The sequence below is a fragment of the Odontomachus brunneus genome, unplaced genomic scaffold, assembly GCF_010583005.1.
Source record: "Odontomachus brunneus isolate Ranch 3 - 2012 unplaced genomic scaffold, Obru_v1 Obru_scaffold_041, whole genome shotgun sequence".
Lineage (NCBI taxonomy): Eukaryota > Metazoa > Arthropoda > Insecta > Hymenoptera > Formicidae > Odontomachus > Odontomachus brunneus.
Window position 1 is genome coordinate 2,206,292 of NW_022639491.1, and position 15,794 is coordinate 2,222,085.

Sequence of the window (15,794 nt, forward strand, 5' to 3'; positions counted from 1 at the left end):
TATATATTTATATATATATATATATATATATATATTTCTTTTTATTTCAGAATCATTACTTTCAGTATTCCAAAGTTACGACACAACTTAGATGAATTAAGGAAATTTATCTTCGAAATATTGACTGTACTGTTCCCGAAGATCCACGTCTATTTGCAGCCATTGCCTCCACTTATTAACTGCCAGTTTAATATCACAGAATATGGCATGAGTGAGTATATTTGCTTATTAATTCTAATAATTTTTAATTATGATCAGAGAATTATTATCCAACTTCATATTAAGTAGTCTGTAAAAATATCCTGCACATAAAATAAATTTTTAATATTTATTTAGAAATAATTCCACTGAACATTGATAATAATTTTCGTATTCTCATAAAGATTTCCAGGACGATATTATTCAGTCTGGAGATGACGCAGACGTGTATAAGAAACAAAAGAATCTGAACTTAACTCTCCAATATAATGACCGGTGAGTAAGTGGGAATAGTTAACGTTGTGTGTGTACACAATTATACCGATTAAGATTTAAAGTTAATGTTATTGCTTCTAATATATTTTCAATTTATAGGCAATCGTGGAATGAATCCAGGAAATCAAACTGTGTAATTAATATGGGCGACCTTACAACAGTGGATGACACTTTCGAGAGTATTCTTCAAGTGAGTAGTCAGACTCTAACAAGATGTTTAAAATTTGATATAAGATGTAAAAGAAAATAAAATTGACTGACATTTAATATTCTTATCATTTAACTTCTTATTAGGCAACTGATCAAGAAGCTGTAATAGCGTATTACTACATGGACGATAACAACAAAGTGCAAGTGACAGAAATCTTTGACGTAACCGATTCGGAATCACATGCTATGCTCTCTATGGACGAAGTAGAAACCAATGGTAAACTCGAATTTGATGATTGGGATGAACACACGTATTTATCTCAGCGTACAATTAACGACGGTAAGTGGAATTAAAAAATTTTTTTTATTTCATAAGTTTTATAATAGATTTATAATTTGTATTTTAATAAAGTCATTTTAACCTTTATTAATATTTCTTATTTAGAAGTAATTATAAACTTTATATAGCAAATGGTTATATATTGTTGCAGTAAATACGGAGTCTCTTTATACCGACGGAAATCTACAGTCGAGCAATGCATCAGTCGCATCGTTAGATGACATTCTAGACAGCCCAAATATGTTCTCCGATCCAGAGAGCGAATGGGAAGCGGAAAAGGGCCAGGAGGAAGTGCAGACTTCCAAATCTCCAGACAGTTGGCCAGAAGTAGATCAACCGTCTACAAAAGGTCTACAGAAACAATAACTTATTTAGTTTGTTTAAGGCTCTCAATCTTGGGAAACAAAAAAAGTGTTTATAATAAAGCGTCGATTGAGATACTTTCGGATTATTCTTGAATTTAGCAACTTTTAACAGCAAAAGTAGCTAATATTCAAACAAATTATAAAAACAAATTATTTAATACAGACAACGATTCAACGTAAAATCGGGAAAAATAAACAAATTAAATGTTATCTTAATTCGAATCAATATTTTTAGTTATATCTCTATAATTTAAATTTTTACATATGATATACGAGTTATATGTGAAATGTTTTTAAATTGTGTCTTTTGGGAAAATGTCAGCATATTCAGCTAATCGTACCTAAATAATAGAATCAAATAGATGAATATCTAATAATAATAACCCATATATAATTTTATCACAAAATATCAATTTAAGTAATTGATGTACTTCCGCTGATTATCTATATTCTCGAATGTTATTCAGAAAAATCTTCGTGCTGTGTGTAGGAAGAATCGTACCAATATGTACGAAATACAATTAAGATAAATCATTGATGCACATGCACAGATGTAATACGCAACACACTTACGTGAGATAATATGTGCCAGTAATGCCACGCGCATTTAAGAGTTCGTAACGCGACGTATATACAGTATTGTATGGTAATTCAAGTTTGCTAATGGGATTTTAACTATTAGCAATAGTTTGCGTGAGTTTGTAGATCTCACACAAAGAGACTGACATATTGATGATTGAAAGGCATATACCAGATGTACCGTCTTACTTTTTGCTATAGATTTTTTAGTCTGCTCAAAGTCAATTCTTCTTCAACGAAAATATTGAAACACCCGTAATGTCTAAGTAAATAACTCAATTAAAAATGAAAAACTTCTAGTGTATTATATTTTAGAACAAAAGAATAAAATCTTGAATTTTAGTCAAAAGTATGGTTGCAGAAATATATATTGTTAAAAATTGGGAACGTGTAATCAAACGAAAATTTTCTTCGACAGTAGGTGGCAATTATTTTTGATTAAAGAAAAGTCGGCTACGAATTAATACCAAGAGCTGGATAGTAAAAATATATCTGGTGATATACATCATGTACATAGAGTGTGTGAAAAAGTTTTTATCAAAATAGCAGCTTTCTTGCGCACTCTGTACAATTTATAATGCACTACTTCTTTATTACCGTAATTTCACAGTCGTCCACGAAGTTATAAAAATATGCCAAATCTGGGTTGTGAAAGTATAAATAAAATACATATATATATATATATATACCGTTAAAGAACCGTCTTAATATAGAAATAAAGAAACAAGTTTTAAGATAATTTCTGTATTTTTGTCGTCCCAATTGTCGTGATGTTCTTCCGATTAACTATCGTTGGAACTAATTGTTATAAATCGATTTTATTGTTTTACTAGATATATATTAAATTTTAGTAGTTTAATAACGATATATTAGAATTCAAAGTTATGGATTGATAGAAAGATTTATTATTATTTATAATAGGCGATAAAAAAAATATGTTTTGTGATCGCATACAGCTGGGTCTGAGTGCTAAAGATCAAATAAGATATTTTATATTACTTGTTATGTGTAGAGTAAATTAACAATTATTGATCATGACTAGTTTAGATTTAGCGGTGGTTTTGTACCAGTAAATCTTTATATATATATATATATATATGTTCAAGATACTTAAGTCGCAAAAATATTATGCTTAGGATAACTTTATTTGCGTTTTACTTTAAGTATGTCGGAAATGTAAATTGATAAATGAAGTATATGCGTTCTCTGCTTCTTTTTGAATTTACGATAATTTTGTACAAAAGGGAATTATTACTGCAAACGGAATGTGATATTCTTTTTTACATGTCTGTGCTAATATATTAAATACATAAATAGTACTTTGTTTCGGTAAATTAAATAATATTATCCTAAAAACGCGTGGAATATATAAAAATACTTCTATTTTATTTTTTATTAATTTAGAAAACACAGAGTATATAAACTTTCTAAATGACAGATTAATTATTAAGATCCGGTTTGCGCATTAAGTTTAACTCGATCAGAAGCAGTCTTCCCGATTGCACAATTCATGAACGATTCTTTTGTTAAGGTGTATTATGAGAAAATCTACTTAAAAATCGGGGGTTTTTTCAAGAATGGCTATAATTCTTTTTTACTATTCATGAACGATGGTTGTCATAAATGGTTACGCTTATATCGATATTATATCTTATCCAAGTAGAATATACTAACAAAAATTCAATTCAAATGGACAGTCGAAATAATGTTACTGTTTTACAATCGAAATAAAAATTATCAGCCATTAATGTTATTTAGCATTAATTAGCTAATTATTATTAAATTTAGTTAACCAACTAAGTAATTAGATTTAGCTAACTAAGCGCCATTAATGAGAATATATCGGTAGAAAATACTTTGTTATGTATAAATTCCGGACGACTTGTAAAGGAAGCATGAGAAACGTTTATTTTAATAAACATATATTAGGATACTAACAATATGTGATAAGTATTAACGAAATATTTATTTTTCTGATATTTTTTAAATACTGTTATCTAGTTTTTTATATTCGAATACTTCGCAAAGTGTCAGATATTTGTACATGTGTAGGCAATCTATAATACTATACGTTACTAAAAAATGCTAATACATTACGTGCCATATGCATAATATTCGATAAATAAAAGAACTTTACTTTCGTTATAGATCACTTTTATAATTTTGTTCTTCTCGAAACCACATGCATCATGTATGATTATATAAACTTTTGAAAAGTTCGAAACATTTATTTACACGATGTATAATTATATAAGTGGAATTTATATATATATATATATATATATATATATATATATATATATATATATATATATATATATATATAAAACACACTGAGATATCAAAAAGAGATTTCTAAAGTAACTTGGCACTTAATGCGTTAATTGTTAAAGGGTAAGTGTATTTACACTTTTCTTACAAAACTTTCTAGTTTCACGCGAGAGCGTTCCTTTACAATCTGCATTTATATAATAATAAAAATACAAAAAAATTTATATCTCGTGATATTATAAATTTAATATGTACTTTTTTATGACATGTTGCAAATAAAACTGCGTATAAAAAAATATTCAATATAAATTAATATTATTTGATACTGATCGATTATATTAATAAATTAATGTAAAAGATAAAAAACAAATTACAATCATGTCAATGTTGAAATATATAAACACAAATTGGAAAAAAGTTTATATTGTAATTTGTAAAGTGGAAATTTAATAATTCGAATATGAACAAGTATTATAAAAATACAAAACAGGACATGAATGTAATAAAAAAGCAAAAGATAAAATATTAACATCGATATTGATTTTATCAGTAAACATAGATTAAGAATATAGTGTATAGTTGTGAAATTCTAATCATGCGATATGAAAAGGGGGTAAAGATCAATAAAAAATTGGAATATTTATTATATTTTTAATATAAAACAAATCGTATCGTATGTGTATAAGTTATATATACAATAATTGAAACCTCCCCTAAAGTAACATTTCAAGGCGAAAATTCATGTGACAAAAACGCTTTTATTGCACATGATTATAAATATTATATACCATACTGTTTTCTCTTTAAAATCTTGTATTTTTTTCTTTTATGTATAGAGAACAGAATTCCATAAGAAGTGAAACTTTCTTGTAATTCAGCGTAGCATAGAGACAATCCATATTTAAACTTTTTCGCATGCAAAAACAAATTTGATCTTAACATAATGTACAAATGCCTCATTACATTGCTTCTAGGTGGGTTCCAATTATTTTGCCGTAACATGATCGTTAACATTATCATTGTTTTGAACATATTCAGGCGGGATCTTCTCCAGGGGCAGACGTGGAATTTCTCTGAGCTTCAATGTGAGTCCTACTTTGAGAACTTCCCGTCGCAACGGCGACCTTGTGCTGCGCAGCCAGACATTGTTGCAACTGCTGGAGCTGCATAAAATTAGAGAAAAATTAAAATAAAAATTAGAAGAAAAAAAGAAACGTGACTCGAGAATTAAATTAAAGCTCCTGGCCCTTCGCATTGTCTATCTCTTTTTAATGACGTCAGAAGCGAGAAAATGCATGCTAAAAATTCTTACAAAATATATTGAAATAAAAATATACATCCATAAAGTAACATTTGCAATCGATTAAACAAATTTGTAAGATATTTTGGCTTCTAACTTTATTAATTTCATGAGAGAGATATTACTCAACAAATAATTCCACTTAAGAAATTCCTGTATTTATACAGTAATATATACGTACTTGTTGTTGCGATAGGGTAGTTACTCCGAGACTTTGCGTCTGCTGGTTGCATTGACCAGTAGAAGCCCTAGCGTGCAAAGATTTCGTCAATAGAGTTTGTTTATTAACAGGTACTACTTGGGAAGAAGGCGTCGTCTGTGACGCCATAAGCACGGGCTTCGTCGCGGCTGCAAGCATATACAAGATTATATACACATATTGTCGACTAATAAGTACTAAGAAATGCTATAAGGAAGATGCTATAAGGAAATGCTATTGGAGTGTCTCTCTTCGAAGAGAGTATACTCTCGTCATAAATTTAACTAGAAATGAGATTTAGACTTACCCATTATGGGAGCTAATACTTGTTTGTTACCAGACAATATCAGCTGACTTGCAGTTACTGTCTTAGCAACCGTCACCAACTGATTCGATAAGACAGCCGACTTAACTTGATTCGATTGTACTTGACGAGGCATATTATTAAGTCGCGGCCTTTGAGATCCAATGAGCTGGATTGCTTGTCCTCCCTGAAAATATGTAACGTTATCATTATGGTTGCATCTCATGAAATCTGAAAAAAATAATGGACAACGTTACAAGGGTAATTTTGTATATAATTTTATATATATTCTATTAGTGCACAATATTTCACGTGCTATATATAGTGATTCGTCGAAATTTCTAATAATTAAGAATAAATACCTGTGCAAGAGTCACTGCATTATTATTTCTTATGTTTTGTTGTGATAATCCTTTTACTCCGGAAGCTATTATTTGGGCGTGGGCTAAAGCGTACACAACATACTCCATAAAATATTTGAATTATCGCATAACAACAAAATAAGTATTCAACAAAAACAACATATTACAATATATGTTACATATTGGAGGACATATCGGATAATATTTCTTATATTAAAAAGAGCTATTATCAAATATTTGCTGGAATTCTGAGAAAGTTAAACTACTATTTGATTTTAAGTCACTAGTCGTGTTATTTTCTTTGATAATACTGTATATTAGTATATCTATATCGTTTCCGTTCAGTTAAAATATTCTTAAAGTATTATTTAATATTTTCGTACCTATTTCGGATATCTTACCAATCGGTAAAGATAAGTGAGCATTGGCAGGATTGGCGATCACTACTGTTGGCGTGCTTCCAGCAATCGCTGTCGTCACGACAGTTGCAGGAACCATCTAAAATTGCGTGAGGTTTCAAGAATATTCACATATAATAAAAAGCAAAAAAATAACTAGTTCGAAAATTAAAAACATCAAGAAAAACTGTATTAAGAATGAGTACATATTTCTGCAAATTTACTTTCAGCTATATTGTGCAAACTTACTTTCAGCTCTAGTTAGTTCTTTCTAGTTCTACAACTTTTATTCTTTTAGTCATATATAATATTGATAGGTTCTTTTTCAACTTTGTCTCAGCAATTACAGCTCGCAATAAATAAGAAAAATCAATCAAACGTAAATTAATTGAGTTGAATAGACCATTTATAATAGTTATTTGTGTATATCAATAGTATAGTTATACTAACGCTCGAAACTGTCGTGCAGGTATTCGTAGCGGACGATATGGGCAACGAGACGATGACTCCAGTGGGTGTGACGGTGCCACCAGTCGTCGCCGACACGTTCAATGACATCGTGATAGGCTGTGACAAGCCAGGGAACGACACCTGTCATATGAAATGAACACCATATTATGTCTCAATCTCTTTTGCAAAGTCGTCTAACTAAATATGAGCGGTCATTTCGGTTAGATTGTTTTTTTGTACGATTTTGTAAGTTTGCTCATTTGCGTCACGTTACCGCAAGTTAGACAACTCTGCTACATTGCCCTGGTTATTCAAATTTAAATATCTAGAACCAACCTGAACGTTTTGCAGACCGTTGATAGAGTTCGGCAGACTAGTAAGATTTACGCCCTGTAGATTCACGTTACCTGTTGGTGATGGGCTAGTCATCGGGCTCGCCGGTTGACTGCCCTGACTGGAAGAAGCGGTGAGCCGCTCGAGCAGTGACGAATTAGGATTCATCCCGGGTATCGGATTATCTGCTGACGGCGTACCTGTATTTCAAGAAATCATATACGCATGAAATACGAATCGTGGTACGTACAATATAAATGTTTTTTTTTCTTAATTATTTCTTAACGTTTTTTTTCCTCGTAATCATACCAGCAAGTAAAGCCGAGAGTCCTGGCATTGATAAGCCAAGTGTTGATGTGGGAACATCTTGGACTCGCGCAAGTCTCACCGCAGTTGCTTTTACATGTTGTTGCTTAGAACTTAGCTGACCCGACAAAGCGGAGCTTAGGCTCACTCGAACCTACAACGATGGTCAGATAAACAATTAATTTAGATAAAAATTTTTGTTAGTTAATCCTACCTTGAAGGTATTAACCAAATAAATCAAGTAGAAATTATCAACATATTAACTCTTAGTTTGATAATGTTAACATAAAATTTTGAGTTTGACATGAAGTTTTATTGAATGAAATTTCGATCTCTTGTATAAGTTTTATAGAATATATCAAATCAAGAGTTAAACATGTCTTATTCACTATACACTATACAGGGTGAATATTATATACCGGAACACCTGAATATCTCGAAAACAAAGCGTTGTATAAAAAAATGTTAAATACAAAAGTTGTAGGGTTTAAAAAGATCTATTTTATGATATTAGCAGTTTGACCTTGAGTTGCGTCATAAAGATCAGGTCAAGGTCACAATGATGTTTTTAAATGGATACCCCCATTTTTTATTGTATATTCTTGTAGCTTATCTCGAGAGCTTTCCAAAACACTATACTTAAGTATTTTTTCGTTAAGTACTTTTCGAGTTAAGAGGCTTCAAAGTTACGCTCTTTAGCATTAGCGCGCGGCCGATTAAGGCAAGAGGAAAATCATATCCGGCCGATTAAGGTAAGCTAAGGCAGAGAAAAACGTAAACACAAGCGCGGTAAACGAGAGCTGCCCTTGCGTTTACGTTTTTTAGGCCATCAGCCTTACGCTATTTACTATTAATACGAGCGCGCGTTCGTGCTCGTCACTACGGTATCCACGCGCGCTAATGCTAAAGAGCGTAACTTTGAAGCCTCTTAACTCGAAAAGTACTTAACGAAAAAATACTTAAGTATAGTGTTTTGGAAAGCTCTCGAGATAAGCTACAAGAATATACAATAAAAAATGGGGGTATCCATTTAAAAACATCATTGTGACCTTGACCTGATCTTTATGACGCAACTCAAGGTCAAACTGCTAATATCATAAAATAGATCTTTTTAAACCCTACAACTTTTGTATTTAACATTTTTTTATACAACGCTTTGTTTTCGAGATATTCAGGTGTTCCGGTATATAATATTCACCCTGTATATAATACGTACTTGGCCGGTAGTGTTGGGCACATTAATTACATTGCCGTGACTAATAACTCGGGGTGGGATAGAAGTATTAAGAGAGATCCTTCGGGGTTGAAGTTTCTGCGGAGTTAAGTTCGCAGGAGTACTATTTAATAAACTAAGAATTGCGGCGTTGCTGGACTTGTTTGAAGTTTGCGCATTGTTGTTGTTCATAGCTGCAGCTGCAGCGTTGGCTGTAAAATAGGTAAAAAATAAAATATTAATTATAAATTTACGGGCGTACATTTAAAATTACAGATAAGAACAATGAGAGAATTTTTAACTATGTTTGTTTTTGTTAAGCAGCACATTATGAAAATAACCCCAATTTGAAAAAGCAAAGATACTTAAGCTACATACATATAAATATAGATTTAATGTGTACTTTAATGTAGTAATTGTATAATTATCACGTAGTTTCAAGTTTCTTAAAATGTAAAAATTAAAAATTATATATGCATGTGTTTTCATGCTAGTATATACAACCAGATGGAATATTTATCCTCTAAATTATTTGCATAAACTTTACGCTGCGAGACGGTTTGCAAACCTGCAGCTTGTTGCTGAAATTGTTGCGCGGAATTCATGAGGGAAGTGACGAGAGCGCTTATCGCCGGATTATTTGTATGCTTCTTGAATGGCGGTTCATTCTGGTTCTGATTGGCGGTTTCACTTATACAATTTTGTGTTCCCGCTTGCAATTGTGCCTGCTGTAAATTTTCGATAAATTAATATATTTTTAAAAGTTATAGCGTCTCTGCCAAGGAATAAATTTAGCATCTATCATGAGATACAAAAATAACTTACCAAGACTGGAACACTGGTAGATGTTGCATTATTAATAGCATTGGCTGACTTTTGAAAAACCAAGAAACCAGGGCCGTTGCAAGTGTTATCCGTCACCGCTAATGAAGAATTATCAATTTGCACGGAAGTTGACGCGTTTGGACCGCCATTAGTCAGGGATTGTCCTGAACTTAATGCAGTAGTGTCGTTCTGAGAAGTGATTTGCGGTATATTCGCAGTATCCACATACGGCAGGTTGTTTTGTGCAGAAGTGGTGGCTTCCGTCATAACTTTCGAAGCTACCTGACCGGCCAAAGTGTTTAGTTGTCCTTGAGCCCGCGACAGAATCTGAAATAACGCATAAAATTTACCTATATTTTGTAATTGATAAAAATCGTTCCTACATTTCATTTTATATCTTTAAATTAAGAAATTATCTTCAAATTAAAAAAATATATTTAGGTGTTCTGTTTTAGAGCAAGACTACAATTTGCAAAAATGATAAACTGATAAATTTACAAACCTGCTGGGCTACATGTTGGGACTGAGTTTGCAATTGTTGAGCCACCAATTGCGCCGCTTTCACTTGCACCTAAGGAAGAATAGAAGTAAATGAAGTAAAATAAGATAAATAATAGATAAGGGGAAATAGAAAAGCGGAGAAAATCGGGCCACACACCTGTTGATGTACCCGTTGCATACCAGGAGTGCATGTACGCGGTACTTGCCCAGGTACAAGATGCTTTATTACCACATTTTTTCTACCTTCTTCCGTAAATATTTCTTTAAACTGTTGGTAATAATGATTGGCCACGGCTCTGGTACCTAAGGTAAACCTAGATAGAAAAATAATATTACTGTTGAAATATATATATATATATAATCCTTTCTTGCTAAATACAAATATAAATAATATATTACACACATATCACACATAATTATTTTGTAGGTTCTCTTAGATTATTCAAAACAAAATTCAGACTAATTTTTTAATAAGAGTATTAATAACACTCCAATTAATAATCAAAACTCACCGGCAAGAAGAACCATTCTTTTCTCCTTCTCGATGATTCTTGTCCATATAAAGCTCTCCCAGGTACTCAGAAGTAGAAGGTCTCTGTAGAATTGAGAGCTTTATATGATCCATTTCACCCTGACTCCCTGGAGCCTCTAATATATATTCTTCTATAACTTGTGGTGAACAGTCTTTTGAGTCTCGTGGCCGTTCATATGCTTTCGCGAATCTAATTAATCCATTGCTAGTTAGTCACGCAGTTAAATACATCATTATAAAAATCAATAAAGATAACGCAGATAACATGCAGATAATGCAAGATATTGTGAAAAGAACATGCTCTGATAAAAACCTTAAAACTTCAACTGGAGTATTTGGTGGAAGCAGAGGAGGGTTTGCAAGAGAAGGCGCTACACAGGCAGTGCTTGTCATCCCCCTTTTTGCACGCATTTTCTGCATAAAGTCTTGTATCGTCGGTCCTTCAGATCGTGTCATCTGTTCCAATTTTCTTTTTCGATTCACCGTGACCTAATATCAAGCAACAGAGTACTTTTTATGATATTTACTGTTGTCCTTGCACATATTAAACGTGATGCATAGCAAGCAGTGCAACAATATAACATATATTGACCAAATGAAGTCTCTGAAATTGCTGTGACCGAAAGCCTAGATGCAACAAACAGCGATATATACCTTCTTCAAGAAAAAACAGTAGTTATATCGAGAGAAAATATATATAGAATATTTATATTATATAAAATATTTCTTGCAGCTAGACTTTGCATTTTATTGCAATCGTTTCTGAAATACTAGACAGCATTAATAAAATATATAAATAACAAAATTGATTTTTAAGGGAATAAACCTCGAATTGGAGAGTTTACCTGAGAAAACTTTTTGGCTTGTCGTATGAGTTGAGGGTCTGTAAACAACGATTTGGACTGTTTAAGTCTTGTACTAGCTAAAGTGGGAATAGGATTTGGATCCAAGCATAGAGGTCCTTGGGTAGCTGCCAACAGATGTGATTCCAATATTAATCGTTCTTCATGGCTCCAATCTCCGTCACTTGTAAGTGTTGACACGTCCGAGAGTATACTCTACATAAACAATAATTATCACACAATATTTAATTTAAATTACAATCAAATTAAATAATATAAACACTCATACAGACTAAATTCTAAAACTATACAATAAATGATAACATGGCAATATACAATAAGATATAAGCAAAATAATGTTATTTAAGATTTATGAGATTGATATAGAAAAATTTATTATTTTTTCATTTTAATAGCATCTTAAATAAATTTATAAAACTGATCTTCCTGAAATAAAAGTCGAAAAATTTTTTCTGCATGAAGAAAATATATTGAAAAATTCATAATGTCTTCTTCATTTCCAAATTTATTTAACAGAAACATTCCGCGATTCTAATTTTTATCTCGCTATTTTTCACTGAATCTCACCTGTGTCGTTGGTTTAAGAAGTACATGATGAACTTCAGCTCTGTTATGATGAACCTCAGCTTTATTATGATGGACATCAGATTTGTTATAAGAACACGCTTTTCGATAATCTCGAACTTCAGCTACTATGCAACCGTCATAAAATAGATGTGAGTGATTGGATTCCAGTTGTTCCGCTAGCATAGCTGGTAACTGGCCATTGTCTATGCATGAGAGTAGTTCACCCTGTTCGTAACCCATAAGCTGAGTCTCAGCTAGTGAATTTTTATCGTATTGATTTCCCTTATCACTGCCGAGGGAGAAAACTTTCGTTAATCTCTATATTTGCAATACGATTCTCGTCTTAGGATTATCGTTAATGGAATAACATGCAAAATATAAATTTCTCTTTTTTTTACTGCCTTGACGTAAATGTTAGACACTTTAAATCCGGCAGATACAACGTTCAATACTTTACAAGCCTAATACTAAGCATTTCTGTGACATGGGAATATTCATGTTACAGTATTAACACTAAAAGTAAGCTGCCACCAAGGAATGAAAAATTTAAATCAATAATATAGCTCTTATCACACAATTTTTTCTGGTAACTCAATTGTCATGATATAACTTAATTATTATAATAATTTATCATTAGCACCAGGTTTAATGCTATTTAACATATTCGAATATTGAAAAAAAAAACAATTTGAAACATACACACACACATCTAAAAGCAGATGAATTCTTACCTATTCCTTACAGCTAATGAGTATCCTTTATTACCAGCATAGAGATTAACAATTAACGTGTGTAACCCTTCTCTCCGCACTAACAATCCCAAAAGGTCGCACTCATTCTCAAGATTGTTCTGCATGGCATTTAAAGTGAAAAATTAATACAATAGAAATAAAGGGCTTTTCAGAATGCCAGGCAACAAGCAATAGGAACAGGGAATAGAAATTCGGATTAGTCAATTATTTCTATTCCCTGTTTTTATTGGCTAATGTCTACCTCTATTGCCTGTAGTCTGGCACTGTGCAAGGACTTTTACACTCGCATACAAAAATACACGATACATTTGCAAATTATTCCTTTTTCATTTCAAAGAATATAAAAATTTTTAACTAACTTATTCTTCAAAGATAGACCTACCAAAACTGAATCTGGGGTTGCATGAGGAACTTTAGCAAGCTCTTCGAAATAGAGTCTCGTGAGTTTGGCATGAATACTGTGCCTAGAGTGACACTGTTCCTTTTTCTGAGAAGACAGAGACTTATCAGATGTTAAGGCCAACGAATTCTGACCCTGAACATTCTTCAGCCAATATCTAGGTGCTTGATTAATCATATCCTATGTGAATGACATGACAAACAGGTATTTCATAAGTGCTCCTAATAATAAAATTTGATAATATCCATATCGTGATATAACTTGTAAAAGTTGTTTTTTTACACACCTGAGCCTGCTGATACGCATCTTCTAGACAAAGGGTTAAACCACTCATTGTAGTTTCTGATTACTGATGCCAATTAATGTCATATCTGATGCGGTAATAATCGTTCATATTCTGAAATACATCCCTTCATATATACTACATGTTTATGTAAACAGCAATGGATTGTTGATAACAATATATAATATTGCATTATTTAATAACAAGCTATTTGTAATAATTGTATTAAAAAAAATTAAATTAAAAATTTTTTTATATTATATTTATGGCTACTAAATAATAATGGAATTAAATATGATTATATATTATTATAATTAACAGAATTGATAGAAAAGATAGATATATCTTAATGCAAACACCTATAGATAATATGAGTGTTTACTCATATTTTTGTTTTAGTTATCTTTTATATTTAAAACAAGAAAATATATATATGTACACACACACACACACATACATGAGTTTTAAAAAGAGATAAAGAAAAAGAAAAAAAAAAGAAACCAAATAAATGAAGTTAAAACAAATTTAGTTTTAAATAAGATATATATATGCACATACAAATTAATTTATGTTTATCAACCATATTTTACATTTGTATGAACTAAAATTTTATACATTACTTTAATATTATTAACTATTTGCATTTTAATTTTGCAATTAACATTTTACATTATTACAAATCTGTGATGTGTAAATTGAGTTACTTGTAAACATATGTGCTTCAAATTTATGAAGATTCATATACACAGAGTATTTATAAACATTCTGATTACAGTATTAAAAACCTGAATTTAAATTTATATAACTTTTACACATTACAATGTAAGAAGAGAATGTTAAAAATATTGAGAATATTGGACTGCAGCACACACCACACCATATTTTTCCCAATACCGTTACAAAATATACACACACACACACAGTTATCTCATCAAGCAGTGATGCTTTTCACACATTCTAAAATATGCCAAGGAACAACAAGAAAAACATTTCATTCAAACTGATTTATTGTACTTCCAAGACAGACAGGCAATTAAACAATTACAACACTACTGACAAATACTTCGCAATCGTATTACATTAACACGAATATCTATCGCCATAACAATCTACAATTTTTACGCGAACTTTCATGAAAAAAGGAGGTCTAAAAGGAATTCCGCCGTGCTTGATGAGGCTAATATATTGCCTATCTCATCTAAAATCGACGTGTTCCGAAGAATGCATCGGCGGAAAGGAGTGATAAACAAGCAAGACGCAAACCACCGCGATCCCGCAGTCAATTGGCATCCACACGGCATTACTTATCGCCGGTTCGCGGAGAGAATGCGAGGAGACGTAGAGCTCAAGTACAACGAGAGAAAGAAAAAGAAAGAGAAAAATGCGCGGAAATACCTGTATGTAGATCGCAGGCAGGTTGCAGGCAAAACAAGCACGAGGGACAACAACACAATCAAGTGACAGCGAATGAGAAGAAAGAGGTTAGGATACGCGAAGTCCACGGGATCGTGCGGTGGTGGCGGCGGTGGCGACGACGGCGACGACGACGACGTCGCGGTCTCGGGACGCGTGCGAGGCAGCGCCACGTCGATGCCGACACCGTAAGTAGGTAGTCGCGATTTACCTTCGCTGCGTCGGGAGAACGACAGTCCGACGGTAAACATCAGGTGCGCGATGCGCAAGAGAGCTACACAACACGTCGCGACCTCAACTTGACTCACTCATCATAACCTCAACCACCGCGCGCTCGGTCGCGCGGCGCGTGGAATACGACAATTTCGCTGCTGCGCGCGGCTAAATTAACGCGTACTACGCGGAGGACTCGCGTGGGAATCGTTCGCGATGTTTCGGGGATTGCCAACGGGTCGGAGCCGCGACGGCTCTCGCTACTCGTTCGCGCGCGAGCGATATTTACAAGCGACAAAACGTCATTTCGCCCAAGAGAGCGCAACGTAACCTACCACACAAACATCACACTCGACACACGACGACCACAGGTTTATGGCTGCACTTCTTTAGACAGCGAC

At 32.7% G+C, this 15,794-nt stretch overlaps 2 protein-coding genes across 8 annotated transcripts in view; one reads left to right on the forward strand and one right to left on the reverse strand.

Moving 5' to 3' along the window:
* Positions 1 to 4,055, forward strand: part of LOC116844348 (1-acylglycerol-3-phosphate O-acyltransferase Pnpla3) — a 21,712-nt gene extending 17,657 nt beyond the window's left edge. For 2 of the 4 annotated variants that reach the window (XM_032815762.1, XM_032815764.1), the window contains 5 exons: positions 51 to 211; positions 384 to 474; positions 574 to 664; positions 769 to 964; positions 1,116 to 4,055. In XM_032815762.1, coding sequence (XP_032671653.1) covers positions 51 to 211; positions 384 to 474; positions 574 to 664; positions 769 to 964; positions 1,116 to 1,330 — 754 coding nt within the window. In that variant the 3' untranslated portion in view covers positions 1,331 to 4,055. The remainder of the gene's footprint in view (positions 1 to 50; positions 212 to 383; positions 475 to 573; positions 665 to 768; positions 965 to 1,115) is intronic. The other 2 variants (XM_032815763.1, XM_032815765.1) reach the window with 1 other exon arrangement.
* Positions 4,056 to 4,798: 743 nt separating this feature from the next.
* LOC116844406 (transcription factor SPT20 homolog) lies at positions 4,799 to 15,777 on the reverse strand. Of its 4 annotated transcripts, none has more exons than XM_032815896.1 (21): positions 15,729 to 15,777; positions 13,771 to 13,881; positions 13,467 to 13,664; positions 13,064 to 13,182; positions 12,333 to 12,621; positions 11,748 to 11,960; positions 11,216 to 11,391; positions 10,883 to 11,092; positions 10,528 to 10,684; positions 10,372 to 10,440; positions 9,870 to 10,196; positions 9,613 to 9,772; positions 9,048 to 9,256; positions 7,835 to 7,985; positions 7,529 to 7,725; positions 7,193 to 7,333; positions 6,728 to 6,842; positions 6,345 to 6,427; positions 5,986 to 6,169; positions 5,661 to 5,827; positions 4,799 to 5,342 (listed from the first exon to the last, which is right to left on the reverse strand). In XM_032815896.1, exons 2-21 carry the CDS (start codon positions 13,816 to 13,818, stop codon positions 5,214 to 5,216), a joined length of 3,342 nt encoding a protein of 1,113 aa, XP_032671787.1. In that variant the 5' UTR covers positions 13,819 to 13,881; positions 15,729 to 15,777; the 3' UTR covers positions 4,799 to 5,213. The 4 variants fall into 4 exon arrangements, with proteins under 4 accessions (XP_032671787.1, XP_032671788.1, XP_032671785.1 ...); XM_032815897.1 differs by lacking the exon at positions 15,729 to 15,777 and adding an exon at positions 15,392 to 15,722 and having other exon boundaries at positions 6,746 to 6,842; XM_032815894.1 differs by lacking the exon at positions 15,729 to 15,777 and adding an exon at positions 15,392 to 15,722.
* Positions 15,778 to 15,794: the final 17 nt, after the last annotated feature.

Bases quoted from the DNA above. Each gene is read 5' to 3' on its own strand.
- LOC116844406 (XM_032815896.1), bottom strand. From the start codon at position 13,818: ATGAGTGGTTTAACCCTTTGTCTAGAAGATGCGTATCAGCAGGCTCAG. The intron at 13,665-13,770 runs GTGTGTAAAAAA...TCATTCACATAG, and splicing joins ATGCGTATCAGCAGGCTCAG to GATATGATTAATCAAGCACC. The intron at 11,392-11,747 runs GTAAACTCTCCA...GCTTGATATTAG, and splicing joins AAGCCAAAAAGTTTTCTCAG to GTCACGGTGAATCGAAAAAG.